At 41.9% G+C, this 18802-nt stretch overlaps 1 protein-coding gene across 2 annotated transcripts in view; it reads left to right on the forward strand.

Moving 5' to 3' along the window:
* The window catches only part of BBS9 (Bardet-Biedl syndrome 9), a 337699-nt gene that overhangs the window by 144420 nt on the left and 174477 nt on the right, over positions 1–18802 (forward strand). For both annotated transcript variants that reach the window (XM_080663780.1, XM_080663781.1), the window contains exons 13-16: positions 7261–7363; positions 9111–9215; positions 11141–11155; positions 18119–18259. In XM_080663780.1, coding sequence (XP_080519906.1) covers positions 7261–7363; positions 9111–9215; positions 11141–11155; positions 18119–18259 — 364 coding nt within the window. The remainder of the gene's footprint in view (positions 1–7260; positions 7364–9110; positions 9216–11140; positions 11156–18118; positions 18260–18802) is intronic.

Here is an 18802-nt window from a genome sequence, read left to right on the forward strand (position 1 = left end):
GTTCACGTTGCCAGGTCAGGCAGTCAGTGTGTCTGCTCCCTTACACATGGCCCACGACTACGTCCAAGATTGTTCATGTCCACTTTTAAAACCGAGTTTTCAGCTCTCTTGCACATACTGGAATGATGGTCTTGGGCACGCACTTAGCTTCTCTGAAGCTCTGTCTTTCAATTGTAAAATGGGGGTACTTGTTCATGTGCAGAGTTGTTTTGAGACTTAACCCCAGTTGATTAAGAGCATGGGCTCTGGATTCTGGCAGCCAGAAGTTAAACTGTGGTTCCTCCACTTACAAACAGAATGGCCCTGGGCGAATTATTTAGCCTCTCTGAGCCATACTTTTCTTTTCTATAAAATGGCATATAGTAATAGTAGCTGTTTCACCATGTTGTAAATAATAAATGAGATAATGCACATACATAATTTATTAGTATGGTTCTATGAATATAGAAAGCTGCTAATGGTTATCAATGTGATTAAAAAATGTATGTTTAGGCTAGCATCGTGTTATTATTAATAGAAAATATTTAAATTGTGTTCCATTTGTTCAGGGGACTAGCTGTTTGAAAGAATGTTGTCTGTGGTGCATATCTGGTTTCTTCTCATAATTGCCATCAGGGTTTGACTAAAAAGGCAGTAGGTTTACAATGGTCAGACGTCACTGAGGAAGCTTTGTTCGTGGAATGCAGATTGCCCTCATGTATTCTCAGGGCTGATAAAGTAACAACTGAGGGTTCATTGTTCATTTGCTGTGTTTATTGTATTTATCTGCATCAGTAGTTGTCTTTTAAAAATTTTACTGTGCAAGTCAGTATTTCATGTTGAACTTATTTTTAAGTTGTACAAATATCCACATTGTTTAAAATTAATTCAAGATATTTACTGAATCTAATTATCCTATCTAATAAAGAGGGAATATGCTAATTGACCATCACTCCATCACAAAGATGGCTGCACCCATAGCTGAGGCCAAGTTCCCATAAGGAGCCTTAACGAGCAATCAGCAGGGACCTGAGGCTACGCTCTCCCCTGCCCCCGTGGGGCTTGACAGGGGATCTCAGGCCATGCCCCCCAACCGGCGGGGCTTGATGGGGGACTTCAAGGTGCGCTTCCCGTCCTGGTACTGGGCTAGGGGACCTCAGGCTGCTCCCCCCGCCCCAGCGCCAGGCCGGGGGACCTCAGGCCGTGCCCCCCATCCCGCAGGGCTTGACAGGGGACCTCAGGCTGCGCCTCCCACCTGGCGGGGCTTGACAGGGGACCTCAAGGTGCATTTCCCGTCCTGGTGCTGGGCTAGGGGACCTCAGGCTGCTCCCCCTGCCCCAGCAACCAGGCTGAGGGACCTCAGGCCGCGCCCCCCACCAGGTGGGGCTTGACAGGGGACTTCTGGCTGCGTCCCCCACCCCGGCACCAGGCCTGGGGACCTCAGACTGCACTCCCCACCTGGCGGGGCTTGACAGGGGACCTCAGGCCATGCCCCCCGCCCGAGCACTGGGTCAGGGGACCTGAGGCTGCGCCCCCCTGCCTGGCTGGGCTTGACAGGGGACCTCAGGCCATGCCCCCCACCCAGCGGGGCTTGACGGGGGACTTCAAGGTGCACCCTCAGTGCTGAGTCGGGGGAACTCAGGCCGCACTTCTGCCCACTGGGGCTTGACGAGGGACCTGAGGCTGCACCCCCCCTCCCGGTGCTGGACTGGGGGACCTGAGGCTGCACCTCCCTGCCTGGCGGGGACCTCAGGCCATGCCCCTAACCCAGTGGGGCTTGACAGGGGATCTCAGGCTGTGTCCCCCACCTGGTGGGGCTTGACGGAGGACCTCAAGGCACACCCCCTGCCCTGGTCTGGGCTAGGGGACCTCAGGCCACGCCCCCCATCCTGGTGCCAGGCCAGGGGACCTGAGGCTACACCTCCTGCCCAGCAGGGCTTGACAAGGGTGGGACTGGCTGGGTCTGGATATAGCCCAATGGGGGGGGCGGCTGAGTCTGGGTCTCACGCGATTTTGAGGTGCATGTGGGTGGGCGGGGACTTGACTCTGGGTCCCGTGGTGAGCCCCAGACTCTGACAGGAGGAAGGTTTTCATATACATTTTACTAATTTTCTTTCATCTCTGACACTTCTATTATAGAGAAAGGGCACATAACAATATTAAATTATTTCCTCTAATTCCGTTTTAATGTGCACGAATTTCATGCACCAGGTTACTAGTATATACATATATATATATAATGTTTGTGGGCCAGTTGTATATTGCTGTATATTGTTTCTCTATTATATGTATGTATGTATATATAATTAAGGAATAGGTGATACATGCTTTTTATTTAAGAGAAATTTTAGAACTACTTTTCTTAAAAATAAGTAAGCCCTTTCATTATGCCAGTTAATAATGAAATGTATCTGTCTCATATACTAGTGCCTAGTAACTAGACTGAACTGCTCCACAGCAAAGGTGTGAGGTAGAGAATGCTCCTCAGCTCTGGTTATACTAGGTCAGTGGTCGGAAAACTGTGGCTCATGAGCCACATGTGGCTCGCGAGCCGCGGTTTGCCGCTCTGTTGACTAATGAGTTTGCCGACCACTGGGATAGGGGCTTAATCACAAGGAACAACAACATCCTGTAATTATTGGAATCGAGAGTCTAGGTCAGTGGTCGGCAAACTCATTAGTCAACAGAGCGGCAAACCGCGGCTCGCGAGCTGCAGTTTGTCAACCACTGTACTAGGTGTCACCTGAAGAGCGATACCCAGGTCTACTGTGAAAGTCTGTCTTACCAGCCATGTGCTCTCATCCAGGAGAGGTTATTCGAAGAGACTGGGCCGTTTAGGAGATACGATCCAAAGAGAGAGCATGCCCATCGGAAGCCAGATCATTAAGCTTTTTCTTTGACAGTGTGAAAATGATGCCTTCTCATTGGCCAGGAAAGGTCACCAGGCTGATGGTTTCTATGCTGCTCCTCCACCGGTGAAGTGAGAGAAGTCTCAGCTTCTCTCACTCCCCCATCTCCAGCTACTTCCCGAGACACTCCTACCCTGAGTTCTTAGCTATTGATTCGAACCCGAGTGGGAAGGTTTCCAGCATCATCAAGCGAGAGCACCAGTTTAGAAGTCCAGCCAGCTTAGAAATGCAGCAGTGAATGCTGCCATTCTTGACATTTTCTAGAATTAGTTATGTCAGATATTTTTTGGTTTAAGCCATAGAAGAAAATATAGTGCTTTGATATGTATCTAAGCTATCTATATATATAAAAAGCCAGTGACTGGAATGCGTAACGACCGGAACAACCAATCGCTATGATGGCCACTGCAGCCAGCAAACTGGCCCAATCGGGGGGTTGGGGGGATAGGGAGGGCCGGCCAAAATCCCAAGGCCCCTCCAAAGGACTTATATGCATGCATATAAGAATAACCATTGGATGCAAAACATTGAGGGGTGAGGGCATGTATGGGAGTGGGGTGGGGGGGCAATGGTAAGATATGTACACATATAATACCTTAATAAAAAAATAAAATAAAATAAAAAGCCAGTGACTGGAATGTGTAACGACCGGAACAACCAATCGCTATGATGGCCACTGCAGCCAGCAAACTGGCCCAATCGGGGAGTGGGGGGGATAGGGAGGGCCGGCCAAAATCCCATGGCCCCTTCACCCAGCTGGCCCCACCCCTGACCGGTCTCCCCCACCCAGATCGAAGGCAGGGTGGCTGGCCAACCCCTACCGTGGCACTTCCCCCAGGCCAGCACTGCCCCTGATTGACGCCCCCCCCCCCCAACCCAGTAGGCGGCAGGGTTGGCCAGCCAATCTCCTGCAGCCTCTCTCCCTGGCTGGCCCTGCCCCCAATGGGCCCCCACCACCCTGATTGACCTACAGCCCCTCCCCCAAGGTGGCCCCGCCCCAATATCCCCCTACCCCAGTAGGGGTTGGGGTCAGCTGGCCAACCACCCATGGCCCCTCCCCCAAGCCACTGGCTCCCGATTGGTCCCCCCACCCCATTTAGGGGCAGGGCTGGCCAGCCCACTGCCCACAGTCCCTCCCCACGGCTAGCCCCACCCCCAATCAGTCCCCACCACCCCATTGGCCTGCAACTGGCCGCTGACCCCCAATCAGCTCCCCCCACCCCATTCAGGGGCAGGGCCGGCTGGCCCTACCCCCAATCGGCCGGCCTCACCCCCACGGCCGGCCTCACCCTCAGTCGCGCCACCCGCCCCACCCGCAATTGGAGGTGAGGCCACTAGCCAATCTCCCAAGGCCCCTCCTCTCAGCCGGCCTGGCCCTGATCGGGCCCAGATCAGGGCAGGCCAGCCAGCCAACCTTCGTTGTCTCCTCCTCCCGACAGGCTGGGCCCCGATCTGCCTCAATTAGGGCTGGGCCTGCCAGACCCCACCTGTGCACAAATTCGTGCACTGGGCCTCTAGTACATATATAATTAAGGAATAGGTAATACAAGTCTTTTACTTTAAGAGAAATTTCAAGACTACTTTCCTTAAGGAAAAGTAAGGAAGTCTTTTTTATTAAATATATATTTTTTAACGTTTTCAGAGAGGAAGGGAGAGGGAGAGAGAGCTAGAAACATCAATGATGAGAGAGAATCGTTGATTGGCTGCCTTCTTCACATCTCACCCTGGGGATCGAACTTGAAATCTGGGCATGTGCCCTGACTGAGAATCGAACTGTGACCACCTGGTTTATAGGTCGATGCTCAACCACTGAGCTACACTGGCTGGGCAAAGTAAGGAAATCTTTAGAGAATAATTGAATTGTGTACAATGTAATATACTGATACTGGATAAGATAAATAATTCATGATGTCACATCTATATGAAAAGAAGAATGAACACATATAATATTTCATGATGTAATTATTTATCAGCCATTGAGGGCAGATACTTTTTCTTTTGCTTTTGATAGAACATTTTTAAATTAAAATTTAAATTAGAAAAATTAATTAAAATGAAAAAAAGTTTTTAATTAGAGTTGACATACAATATATTAGTTTCAGGTGTACAGCACAGTGATTAGGCATTTATATAACTTACAAAGTAATCACCTGGATAATGGTAGAACATTTTTAATAGCTTTATTGAGATGTAATTTAGATACTATACAATTTACTCATTAAAAGTACATAATTCAGTGATTTTTAGCATATTTGTAGAGTTGTTGAACTATCACCATAATTTAACTTGAAAACATGTTCATTCCCCTTAAAAATGGCCCCATTCCTATTAGCTGTCACTTCCTGCTCCCTTCTCTCCCACTCCTCCCTCATAATCCCTCTCTATCCCTCAGCAACTGCAAGTCTATATCTGTCCTTATAGATTTGCCTATTCTGGACATTTCATATAAATGAAATCATACAATACTAGAGGCCGGTGCATGAAATTCGTGCATGGGGGTGTGTGTCCCTCAGACCAGCCTGCACTCTCTCCAATCTGGGACCCCTCGAGGGATGTCCAGGTAGGATTGGGCCTAAAGGGGAGTCGGACATCCCTCTCACAATCCAGGACTGCTGGCTCCCAACTACTCGCCTGCCTGCCTTCCTGATTGCCCCTAACCGCTTCTGCCTGCCAGCCTGATCACCCCCTAACCACTCCCCTGCCAGCCTGATTGATGCCTAAATGCTCCCCTGCCAGCCTGTTTGCCCCTAACTGTCCTCCCCTGCAGGCCTGGACATCCCTAACTGCCCTCCCCTGCAGGCCTGGTCCCCCCCAACTGCTCTCCCCTGCAGGCCTGGTCACCCCCAACTGCACTTCCTTGGAGGCCCGGTCGCCCCCAACTTCCCTCCTCTGCCGGCCTTGTCACCCCTAATTGCCCTCCCCTGCAGGCTTGCTCACCCCCAACTGCCCACCCTTGCTCACCCCCAACTGCCCACCCTTGCAGGCTTGCTCCCTCCCAACTGCCCTCCCCTGCTGGCCATCTTGTGGTGGCCATCTTGTGTCCACATGGGGCAGTCATCTTTGACCACATGGGGGCAGCCATCTTGTGTGTTGGAGTGATGGTCAATTTGCATATTATTCTTTTATTAGATAGGATAGAGGCCTGGTGCACGGGTGGGGGCTGGCTGGTTTGCCCTGAAGGGTGTCCTGGGTCATGGTGGGGGTTCCCTTGGGGTGTGGGGCGGCCTGGGCGAGGGGCCTGTGGTGGTTTGCAGGCCGGCCATGCCCCCCGGTGACCCAAGCAGAGGCCCTGGTATCTGGGATTTATTTTTCTCCCATAATTGAAACCTTGTAGCCTTGAGCGGAGCCAAGCCTCCTGCGCGCTCCGTGGCTGCAGCCATTTTTGTTGGGATTTATTTATCTTCTATAATTGAAACTTTGTAGCCTTAAGCGGAGGCCAAGGCAGGCTAGGGCAGGTGGAAAGCCTGGCTTCCTCCATTGCCGGGAAACCCAAGCCTCCTGCTCTCTCCGTGGCCGCAGCCATCCTGGTTACGTTAATTTGCATACTTGCTCCTGATTGGCTGGTGGGCATGGCTTGTGGGTGTAACGTAGGTATGGTCAATTTGCATATTACTCTGTATTAGATAGGATGTGTTTCTTTGTGTTGAGCTCCTTTTACTTAGTGTACTACTTTTAAGGTTTGTCCATGTTGTAGTATGTGTCAGCACTTCATTTCTTTTTATTACCGATTAGTATTTCATTGTATGGATATACTGTATTTTGTTTATCCAGTCATCAGTTGATGGACATTTGGGTTGTTTCTACTTTTGGCTATTATGAATAATGCTGCTTTGAACCTTTCTGTACAAGTTTTTGCATGAACATATGTTTTCATTTCTCTTGACATGGAATTGTGAGATTGTATGGTAAATTTATGTTTAATGTTTAAAGAAACTGTTAGACTTTGTGTGTGGCTGTACTATTTTACATTCCCATCAGAATATATAAGGGTTTTAATTTCTCCACGTTCTTTCTAACACCTATTTTATCTGACCTTTTGATTCTAGTATTCTAGTGGCTGTGTAGTACCGTAGTAGCTCATTGTGGTTTGAATTTGTATTTTGCAGCAGTTAAAGATATTGAGCATTTTTTCATGTGCTTTTTGGCCTTTCCTGTGTCTTCTTTGGAGAAAAGTCTGTTTAACTCCAGGGCCAGTCTCTACCTGAGTAGGACATTTCAATCTACCACTTAGGTTACATGTTATGTTTTGTAGCTTCTCTTTTTTTTCAGATGATGTTTCCTAATTACTTGTAGTGATTTTTAATTAGTTGTGATATTTTGTTAATTTGGATAGAGTATAATTTTTAGTTACTAACAATTTCTATTTCCTTAGGTCACACTGCAGAATCGAGTGGCATTGCAAAAAGCCAAATTATCAGTCTACGTGCAGCCACCTTTGGTATTGTCACGTGACCAATTCACTTTTGAATTTACCGGTGAGTGCTTGGTTTTGGCTTAAAGTCTATCATAGTTTGAGGTTGTCTTTTTTTTTAATTAAATTTTTTTTATTACTGTGTTCATTTTATGTATATATTTCTTGTCTGAATTGTGAGACTGGTATCTTCCTGAAATTAATGCTTGTGTTGTTTGGCTTATGGTGTTTTCCCTCTAAGCATCAAGCATGGACATTCAATGAAAGGTTGTTGAGTCTGAAGTAATTACAGATTTCCAAGGGCTTTCCTTAACTAGGTGGACCTGTAATTGTACTTAAACACTGTAATTTGGAAGGCTTTCTTTATTAGTGTTTCTCTAGTGAGCTATTTATTGAATCAGTAATGTTTGAAGAAAGAATATTGACTTTGGAGTCTGGCCGGAATTTGAATCCTGGCCCTGACTCTCACTCTATGTGTAACCTTGGGCAAACTACCTTAGTAATTACTTGGAGCCTCTGTTTTTTTTTTTTAATCTCCAGAAAGGGATAATGATGTCTTTCTTGTAGGGCTGTCTTGAGGATTTAATGAAAAAAATGAATCTATGTAAGGTATCTGCAATAATGCCTAAAGTAGGGCCACTCTTACTCGGCATAGAATCTCTTATCCTCTCCCATTTACATCTGAGTTGTCACTGATTCTGTTAAAGTGATTTCTGAATTACCTTTCTTTGTTTACTGCAACAGTTTAGCTGGGGAGCCTATGTCTTATTCACGAAGTCAAGGACATCTCTCTCTCTTTTGCCTTTGTATAACCAACTCTTACCTGAATGCCTGTTAGATAGTGGGAACTCAGTAAATTATTCATTGAATGAGTGAAGGAATGGCTGAATGGCCGAAGTAGCCTTGGACGTGATACCTAACAATTGGTTTCTCATTTTATTTTCTAATTTTTATTTTTTTAAAAAAATATTTTTATTGATTTCAGAGAAGAAGGGAGAGGTAGAAACATCAATGATGAAAAAGAAAAATTGAATCATTGGTCGGCTGCCTCTTGCATGCCCCCCACTGGGGTTCGAGCCCACAGCCTGGGCATGTGCCCTGACCAGGAATTGAACCTGTGACCTTCTGGTTCATATGTTGATGCTCAACCACTGAGCTACACCGGCTGGGCTATTTTCTAAATTTTTACAATACTTTCAATTTATCTTTTTAAAACACATTCTGAACAATTTATTTTTCCAGTTACAAACCTGCTAGGGCTTTCTAACGCAGGTTGGAGATCAAATGCGTGATTACAGAAGGCTATGTGCCATCTGCTGTCTCTATAGTTGTAGTTTCATCAAGTCCAGTCCCCTCCTTGGATTTCCCCTGCAGTCTTGTCCTGACCATGATAAAGTGCTGCTCCCCACTCCCACAGTCTCCTGCCCTTTTGTGTACCCCTGTCCCTGTCCATGCTGCCTGTTCACCTGAGCAAAGAGAAGCAGTAGTGTAGTGTTTGGCACCCTTGCTCTGAAGTCAGTTCCCAGCTGTGTCTTACCTATATGACCTTGGGCAAGCCTCTTACTCTCTCTAGCCAGTTTCCTCCTGCACGCTCCCCCCGCCCCCGGCCCCCCAACAACAATAACAAAAAAGAAAGGAATGGGGACAATAATACCACCCACCTTTATAGGGTCATTGTGAGGATTAAGTGAATTAATCCATGTGAAGTGCTTAGGACAGTAGCTGGCATACAATATAGGCCTAATTTGAGCGGTTGTTAATAATCACTGTCCATAATTATGTAACTTCCATTACTTTCACATTGCTTATAGCACCAGAGATGACTAGAACAGTGGCCTTTTCTGTTTTTCTGAAAGGAAGTTATGCTCCACCTGAATTGGAAGGAAATGCTGTTGTTTCTTATGCCAGACCAACAGGTAAACAAGATTAATCACTCCTTTGCACTTGTAGTTATGAGTGAAATGTTTAAGTGGTAAGATGGGGAAACACGTTGTAAAATATTATTAAATGAAAAAATATTCTTTTCTAGTGTTAAATAAAATTGTATGTCCAAGTTACGTTAATGTATTATGAATAATTAGTGTTAAGTCTATTTAGTGGAGTTCTATACATAATGTTTGATTCTATTTTTTCAGTTAATAGTAAATATGATATGCTTTTACTCTCACTAGAAGAATGGTATATAGTCATACTTTATCTATTTGAACTAAAGAGAAAAACCTAGTTTGAATAAATGAAAGACTATTATGGGTTAGTCTAACATTAGATTAATATTCAGAGTTTTAGATATTGTTTTAGTGACTAATTACCCTTTAGTCAGTTTAAGAGCAGACCTAGTATAATTCGATCTGTATTTAAAAACAACAACTTCTTTTTAGATTAAAAAGGTTATCTTTAATGAAATGATGGTTGCCAAAGGTCGGGGGAGGTGTGTAAAAGGGGAAGATGTTAGTCAAAGGATTCATACTTCTAGAATGAGTTAAGTTCCAGGGGGGGTGGGTGTCGTCTAAATGTATAGTGTGATGACTATAATGTACAGTACTGTATGATATGCTTGAAAGTTGCTAAGAGAGTAGATCTCAAATGTTATCACCACAAAAATGATAATTATATGACGAGAAGGAGATATTAGCTAATTTTATAGTGGTAATCTTTTTGCAATATATATGTGTATCAACTCATCACATTGTGTACCTTAAACTTACATATGTCAATAATATCTCAATAAAGCTGGAAAAAAAGGGGAAAAGGTTATCTTTAGTCCAGTTGAGATTCAATGATTATGTTTCAATTTAATTGAGTCAATCAATTTTATATATTTTTCCTGTATAGTTAATTTCTCATAGTCACAGTTTGACATTTGATTGGTAGAAGAGAATTCATCATTGCTTTTTGTCATTTAACCAAGAATATGGTTAAATGTAGTGTAACTGATAATAAGGTATTTCAGCAATGTTACATTTTAAAAATATTTCTATAGTTTTCTTAGTTTTTTTCTTTCTACTGATGCCCACTTTGCTTATTTTAGCAATGTTTTAAATAATTATTGTAGTTTTTATTTTGCCTAAGGGAATTTTCAGGCTTATGTATTGACAATTTTATGCTCTGAGTTGATTTTATAACTTTAGCACATTTTCAAAGTGGACAAAATGCTTCAAATATATTATAAACTTGTAAAATAAGTCTGTGAGCTTATTGTTGCATGTACCATTTTTAGCTATTATGCTTTTCTATAGACAGAATTTAAAAAAACTATAAATGATTGCTAAACAAAAGAGCATAGCGTTAATTGGTTGAAAGTATATTAGAAATTAAAGTAAAAAAAAGTTGATAGAAGTAAAAGAAGGGCAAGACAAGCTCCCACTTCCCCAAAGACATTACAGCATAGTGGTATCTACTGGCTGAAATGATAATATACGCAAGACTAACTGGAAATACCATTTTGATTATGTATTTGGTCTTTCATGCAACTGTTTTCCCAACAATGCATTTAATGCTGTTGATTCCATTTACGTACCTGGTTTGATTTGTGGTTTGGCTATAGCGTATATCTTTATCTCTTTTTGCTGCTTTTGCACTGGAGTAGCACACTCCCATGGACTTCTGAGAACGGAAGTGCAGATACATTGTTAGATTTCATTTATTCATGTTTTCCTTGTCCATTGTGGATTAACCTTAACTCATTTTTATTGGAGAGCAATTTAAATAATCAGTGAGAACTGTAAAAAATTTAATTTATATTTTTAAGCAGATATGTATTAAATTTGTGTTGTAATTTTACCATAGTTAACTTGTTGCATTCTTTCTCCCCTAACCTTTCTGCATTGCCTCTGATGGATAGATCGAAGTCCTGAAGGTAGGTAAGAAAAATAACTTAGAACTAAATGAATTTCTGAACTGAAATGTGGTCAGTGAATTGAGTTGGTATTATAATATGAATTAACTGTTTTTATAAACTGCTATTGTTTTAAATTTGGGGGGGTGACATTGGTTAATATAATCATACAGGCTTCAGGTGTGGGTGTCTATGTTATAGGACCTGCATATTGCACTGTGTGCCCACCACCCAAACTCAGATCTTCTCCTGTCACCATATATGAGGACCCCATTCACCCCCGACCCCCTTCCCTCTGACAACCACCACACTGCCATTTGTGTCCACGAGTTTTAGTCTTAAATCCCACGTATGAGTGAAATCATATGGTTCTTAGTCTTTTCTGACTGACTTATTTCACTTAGCATAATATTCTCAAGGTCCATTGGTTGTTGCAAATGGCAGTATTTAATTCTACGGACTGCTGTTTTAACTATGGAAACCTCTTTAAGGATGATCCATTTCCTTGATCTGACTGTGGAGAGCATACTACATGTTTCCTCCCATAGACACTTGCCGTTCAGCAGAATCAAGAGAAAGAATGAAGCTCCATGACTCTTAAAAAAAAAAAATCACGTCATCGACAAGTGATTTCTTCAAGTGACTGGTGATTTACCTGTATGCTCTGGTATCGTATTTTACTAAAATGAAGAAATAGCAAGGGACACAAAGTGTTTGCCACGGAGCTCTAAATGGTCTGTTTTCTCTGTGCCCCGACAAACCCACCCTGTCTCTGGTCAGCATGCCACGCGTGCTCTTTTGTGGGCCTATTCGTTGTCTTGTTTAGAATTTATGGGGGAATGCCATCCCGGGTCTGACCCCTTGAACTTGTCCGGGTCAGTGTGAGTTGTTAACCCATTTTGTATTCCTCCAAACCTTTGTTTATGAGTCTACCGTAAAACTGACCATAATGTGAATTTCATTAAGTTTGTTCCTTTGAGTCCTCTAGTGGATTTTGAGCTCTTTGAGAGAGGTTCGAGCACTTATCTTTGAATTATACAATATTAGGATAAATGACAGGCACTATAAAAGAATCTTCTGCCCTAGCTGATTTGTCTCAGTGGGTAGAGTGTCAGCCTGTGGACTGAAGGGTCCTGGGTTCGATTCCAGTCAAGGGCACATGCCCGGGTTGTGGGCAGCTGATCAATGATTCTCTCTCATCATTGATGTTTCTATCTCTCTCTTACCCTCTCCCTCTCTGAAATAAGTAAATAAATATATATTAAAAAATAATTTAAAAAATATATATAAAAAGAAAGAATCTTCTACTTTGATTATTTTCCTCCTAGACATAGACTTTATTTGGTGGTCTATCTTCATATTAGCTATTTTAAGGTAAATATTAGATAACAATGTTAATTCATTAATAATAAATATATAAAACACTTCAAAATAATGGCAATATTTACTCAAAGTTTTGGTGATGCCAACAACCTTAGTTGCATAGTATTTGGAAGGTGAAAATGCACTTATATGAGAAATATTTTAACAGAAGTATGTGATTAGCTTAATAACATAAAGTAAACTAATCAAATTAGAATTTGGGTTATTAAAAAACTATTATTAATAAATAATATTTATATTTTACTTTGCAAGATTGCACATAGCTGATAAAATTTGCACTAACTTTTGTAAAATACCATATTCATATTATTATCGAAATGATTTGTTTTAGGTTAAAAAAAATCAGTTAAGGTCATCATTGAAAGTAATTTATTCCCTCTTACTGTAAATTCAGTCCCAACCATTAGAGGGAAAAATCACAATATATGGGAATTTGAGTATTTCAGTACAAATCTAAAGCTGGTTGTAATAATCTCATGATATACTTTAAAATTATAATGAAGCTTTGGGGAGTCGAGTTGAAACACCCAGCTTCAGCTAGCAGGCAAGAAAATAAAGGTTGCCACTGAGCTCTCACTTTGCACACAGGGCTTCAGATTTCAAAGACGGTCCATTTCATTGGCCTGATCTGTTCAGGCTGCAGTGCAGATAAGCAGTCTTGCTTTTACTCATGGAAAAGAGGGAAGCAAACGAGGTTTTATGTTGTCCCATAAGAGTTAGTCTCCATTATTTCTGCATTAAAGTTACATGACATGGGAGGTGTAACAGGACTGCAGATGGAGCACAGTACGTAGCCAGACATAACAGGAAGGGATCAAGGAAGTTCTGGCTACCAGACACCGCTACTGCTTGGGGCGCCGTGTTTTCAGTATGAAATGATCCTAGCAGGCCCCTGGAAGGAGTGCTGCAGGCGTTATGTGGAAGTGTAATGCATATACATAGTTATTCTACTTTGATATATATGCCCCCCCCTCTCCTTTTAAAGTGCATTTTGGCTTCCCTCTTGACAGTGATACTGGGCTCTTGGGTGTGCCAGGTGTAGTTAGAATTCTCTTCCTGGAAAAATTGTTCCATCAGGAGTGGTTTTGATGTGACTTTTCTTTCTCAGTGTTAAATAATTCTGTGATTAATTGTACCACATAGTTGCAACTGCCCGTTTCCTCTAGCAGGCTAGCGAGGGGAGTGTTTGAAGGGGAGGCGATTATACTTGGTAAAGACTGCAGCACCAAGTCAGTCTGATGAATGAGTAGGCCAATATTTGAATATTATAAATGACCACATTTTTCTTTTCTCTCAGCTTAAAATCGAGTTGAATAAGCCTGTTTGCCAACAACATAGAGAAAGTATCACTGATGGTAGGCAAAGTTAGGACCAATTAGGCTCTTTCAGCTGAGCTGAAAGCTAGTTCAGTGGTCGGCAAACTCATTAGTCAACAGAGCCAAGTATCAACAGGACAACGATTGAAATTTCTTTTGAGAGCCAACTTTTTTAAACTTAAACTTCTTCTAACGCCACTTCTTCAAAATAGACTCACCCAGGACATGGTATTTTGTGGAAGAGGCACACTCAAGGGGCCAAAGAGCCGCATGTGGCTCGCGAGCCGCAGTTTGCCGACCACTGAGTTAGTTGCAAGTCTTTGAATACATGTAATTCTTTCCTTCCTTATTATAGATGCACACATGTGCGCACTCACACATATCTCCACGTGTCTCTGGCTTCAGGTTCTTATGTACAGTGGTAGCCTGAAGAATAATTGTAGCCAAATTTACATTTCAAGATTCTCAAGAAAATGTAAATCTCAATGGAAATGTGTCTCTGATAAACCCCACAACTAAATACTAGAGATTGTATTTTGAAATGCTTGGTTTTTAATTTGATGAGAAATAATATAAAATACTGGCATTGTGATTTTTAAAAAAAGATATGGTTTCTTTAAACTGGTTTCTGAAGGATTTAATATTTTCTTTTAAAAATATATTTTAATGATTTTTTACAGAGAGGAAGGGGGAGGGATAGAGAGTTAGAAACATTGATGAGAGAGAAACATCGATCAGCTGCCTCCTGCACACCTCCTACTGGGTATGTGCCTGCAACCAAGGTACATGCCCTTGACCGGAATCGAACTTGGGACCCTTGAGTCTACAGGCTGACACTCTATCCACTGAGCCAAACTGGTTAGGGCTAATATTTTCTTTTTAAATATATCTTTATTGATTTCAGAGAGGAAGGGAGAGGGAGAGAAAGATAGAAACATCAATGATGAGAGAGAATCATTGATCGGCTGCCCTCTGCACTCCCCACACTGGGGATCAAACCCGCAACCCAGGCATGTGCCCTGACTGGGAATAGAACCGTCACTACTGAGCCATGCAGCCGGGCAGATTTTATTCCCGCCCCCTCCTCTCCCCGCCCCCGAATGGTAAAACTTTTCAAGGTGCCATCATTTTATAACCAAATTTTTAAGTATCATTTTCCAAAATAATGTTTTCCAAATGTCCTATGAAACAGGTTTACAGTTCCTAGAGAAAAAGGGAATTCTGGAGGGTTCTACAAATCTCAGCAGTTGTAGACCATTGCCCACATGTGCGAATACTGTGTGAGGACCCTGTCTAGAGTGCGTGGGATATTCAAGGCCACTCTGAGCGTGGGAATCCTCATCAGGAGTGTTCAAGGCTAAGTTACTATATGCAGGTGCAACAGCTATGTTACTGTATGTATGCTGCACAAGCGTGCCCCTCTATAACCCGAAATAGTGAGGTCACTATCTGGCAAGAAGCCTCTTTTGTTTAAGTTGGTATTAGAGTGTGTTACTGAGCAGCAGGCAGGGGGCTGGGAGGCAGCGGCTTAGTGAGGCTGAGGTTGTAAAGATGGCTCCTGTGTAGCTCCTATGTTGGGGGCTACTGCTACTTTGTAGGAAAGATGTGTTGTTACATAGCCGGTGGACGGCGACTGTATGGACTTTACTCTGAAGAACTGCCTTGTCTAAAAGCTCCTCGTCAGAGCTTGGGCTACAATAAAGACTCTCTGATATACCCACAACGTCTCATGGCTTCTCTGTCGAATACCCGGCGTCCAAGGAGGTCCATTCCCTGGCAGAGGGGCTTGAACCCAACATACTGTCATTAACTGGCTTCACTGGACTGTGAATTGAGTTCTAATGTATTTCCCTTGTTGGGTTTATTCGTGCTTGTAACCATTTGTTCCAGGTTCTGAAAACATATATACACCGCCAGTTTCTTTAGCTCTGGGTTCTTAGAGATTTAGTACCAATATTCAAGTATAGGCTCATTAGCATAAGGCTAGTGTTGTTGATCAATTTTTTACCACAAATTCAATCAGTACCCGGTCCAGTGAAACAGAGCCACGGTTTTAGCAGTATAGTTTTAGAAGCACATTTACAGCCAGATTTTGTTTGAACAATTAGCTCAGACTTTGGTTCCAAGTACATAGAAGATTGCTTATTTTTGTGCATAAAGAATTGAGTGGGGGGATGGGGGAGGCTAATGGGGGGATGAGGTCACGTATGTAATAACTTAATCAATAAAGAAATTTAAAAAAAGAGTTAGCAGAAGGTGAAGCATTTCCCCCCATTATTCATTAAAAATGAAGATAGGTTTCAGGTTTTGAGGCTTTAATTTATCTATTGTAGAGGAAATATATTAGTAGGTACAGTTCCATAATTTTGGAGATATGTGGAACATATGAAACTGGAAAAATTCATAAGCAGTAGCTTAGATCATGCTACCATAATATTTTGAGTCAAAACGTTTTACCATTGCCCTGGCTGGTGTGCTAAGTGGTTAGAGTCTTGGCCTGCACACCAAGGGATGCGGGTTCAATTCCCAGTCAAGGGCATGTACCTGGGTTGCAGGTTTGATCCCAACCCTCCCCCCCCCCCCCCCCCCCCCCGCTCTCGCTCTCTCTCTCTTCTCCCTCCCTTCTGCTCTTTCTAAAAAACAATGAAAAAATATCCTTGGGTGAGGATTAAAAAAAGGTTTTTTTTTTGCCATTGCAAAGTACAAATAAACATGCCTTTAAAACCTCACAGAATGTCAGGATATAATACCCTGGGACCTTTCTGAAGAGCCACAGTTATACTTTGCATCTAGGATTCCAGAAGTGAATTAAACATCTGTTGGTTATGAGCAAAAAATGAGCTACGTAAAATTTGATGGATAATAGATTATGTTGGAGAATGACAAATATGCTCCCCATGCTCTGAAAAAGTCTGTAATTGACCTCATATATCAACATGTTTCCATTGCTGATGATCTCTCACTATCCCACTGAACAAGTAATACTGAAAAGTATAGTCCCAGCTTGGATGTAGCGTAAGCCACTCAACTCCAAGTGGCTTAAACAAAATGTGTTGCTAATTTGGAATCCTGTCCCCAAACTCCAACTGCTCTTACTTTACTATTTCTAAGTTGCTCACTGACTCCACTGTAAGGCAATAAAGGGATGAATGTGTGGCCCCGTCAAGTAGAGTACAGCAGGTCCTGAGATACAGGCTTCTGTATATTATCTTTTATCTCACCCCATCAAAAACAGAACCCTAGAGTAAAAGGAGAGAAAACTCAAGTTGTAGAATTGCTTTTCTGGATTTATAAGTAGAGAGCCTGCTTTGCTTTGGTTTCAGTATCGTTCTCTGTAAAAATATTGAAAGGAATTGATTTTAAAAATATTTTAATCCTGACATAAAAGTCTTCATTGTTATATATTGTTCAGTTACCTATTTAAATATGCCTGTGTACATAGAGAACAAAATCTGACAATTGAATGACTATGGAAGCCTTTAAAAATGTTACTTAACTGATATGTAAAGTTAAATGGATTGAGGAAAATTGAATCATATGAAGGTAATATTCTTAATATTACTGTATAAAATGTTATGAACTTCAGTAGATCTTAAGTAGAACAAATTCTGCTTTCATGTTGTAATTTGTTGCAAATTGTTAATTGTAATTTGATTTTCAGTAAGTAAAAAAAGCTAAAGGTTAAAAAATTAGTGTGTGGGGGTAGAGAAATTATGAAATATAGTCATATAAAGTCTTCCTGATGTAAATTTCATATTCATTGCTCATCTTAGCTGAAAGTCTTAAATTAGGGCTAGAATTTTGAAGGTCTTAGTTTAAAGATAGTTCAGTAATTGACTATAACTTTATATTCAGTGTTGAAGTGTGATGATTTTAAAAATATGGTATTACTATTAAAGGCAGACCTCATGCCTGTGGTCTTTCTAAGATTTTATTTCTGCCTTTCACTTTTAAAAAATTCTGCAATCCTAATATTCTTTATCTCTTTAGTTTTTAAATTATGGTTGACATTCAATATTATATTAGTTTCAGGTGTACAGCATAGTGATTAAACATTTATATAACTTACAGTGATCCCTGATATTGCCTTCTGCTTTTTGACAATAATATAAATATGTGAATTATGATAATAATGTGCAGTTACTTCAGTTATGCTCGACAAAATAGGCAGGCAGCAAACTTTTATACTAGGATATGTCTACTCAGACTATTAGTAGTACAGGTATTTTGTGTATCAAATTATTTGACACATTCATGACTCTGCATTTCTCTCTTTTTATTTCAGGCATTCCTCGGGTTACCCAATGTAAATTCAGACTTCCCCTGAAATTAATCTGTCTACCAGGCCAACCTTCAAAAATTGCAAGCCACAAACTAACGATTGATACCAACAAACCTCCAGTCAGCCTTCTCAGTCTCTTTCCAGGTAGGTCTTCTGAAGTAACATGCCTGTAATACATCAGAAATGTTAGGAATTTAGAATGGAATCCTTCACCAGCAGGTAATGATGGGGTAATTATCAGATAATTGTTAAGTCAGAATATAAAAATGCCTCCAGGATTTTTCCCTTGCCTGTTCAAAGGCGAATAGCTTATATCAACAAGTAATGAGGTGTACCTTTTAAGTTTGATTAAAATTAGTATAATCATTATTTTGTTTCAGTATTCAGAGATGAGAACATCAAATGTTTCTCTTTAGACGGTGGAATTTTTTGGCTTGGAATGTAAATATTTATTATTCACTTTCATTGTAGGTTTCTGGTTAGATACCTTTTTAAAGTACAGTCTTATGCCCCTGAAAAGTAATCGCCTAAGTAGGTGCTCTTTGTGGTTCTGCTGCCTGCAGCAGCTGGAGGGGGCGAATGTTCCTTCTCTGGCCCTCATTGCTTAGAAGGGGCTCCGTTTATAAAGCTTCAGTATCACAGTGAACATTTGGAGTAATCTGTGAGGGTATGACTTTCTCCAGGTGT

Source organism: Plecotus auritus, assembly GCF_963455305.1.
Source record: "Plecotus auritus genome assembly, chromosome: 4".
NCBI classification, from domain to species: Eukaryota; Metazoa; Chordata; class Mammalia; order Chiroptera; family Vespertilionidae; genus Plecotus; species Plecotus auritus.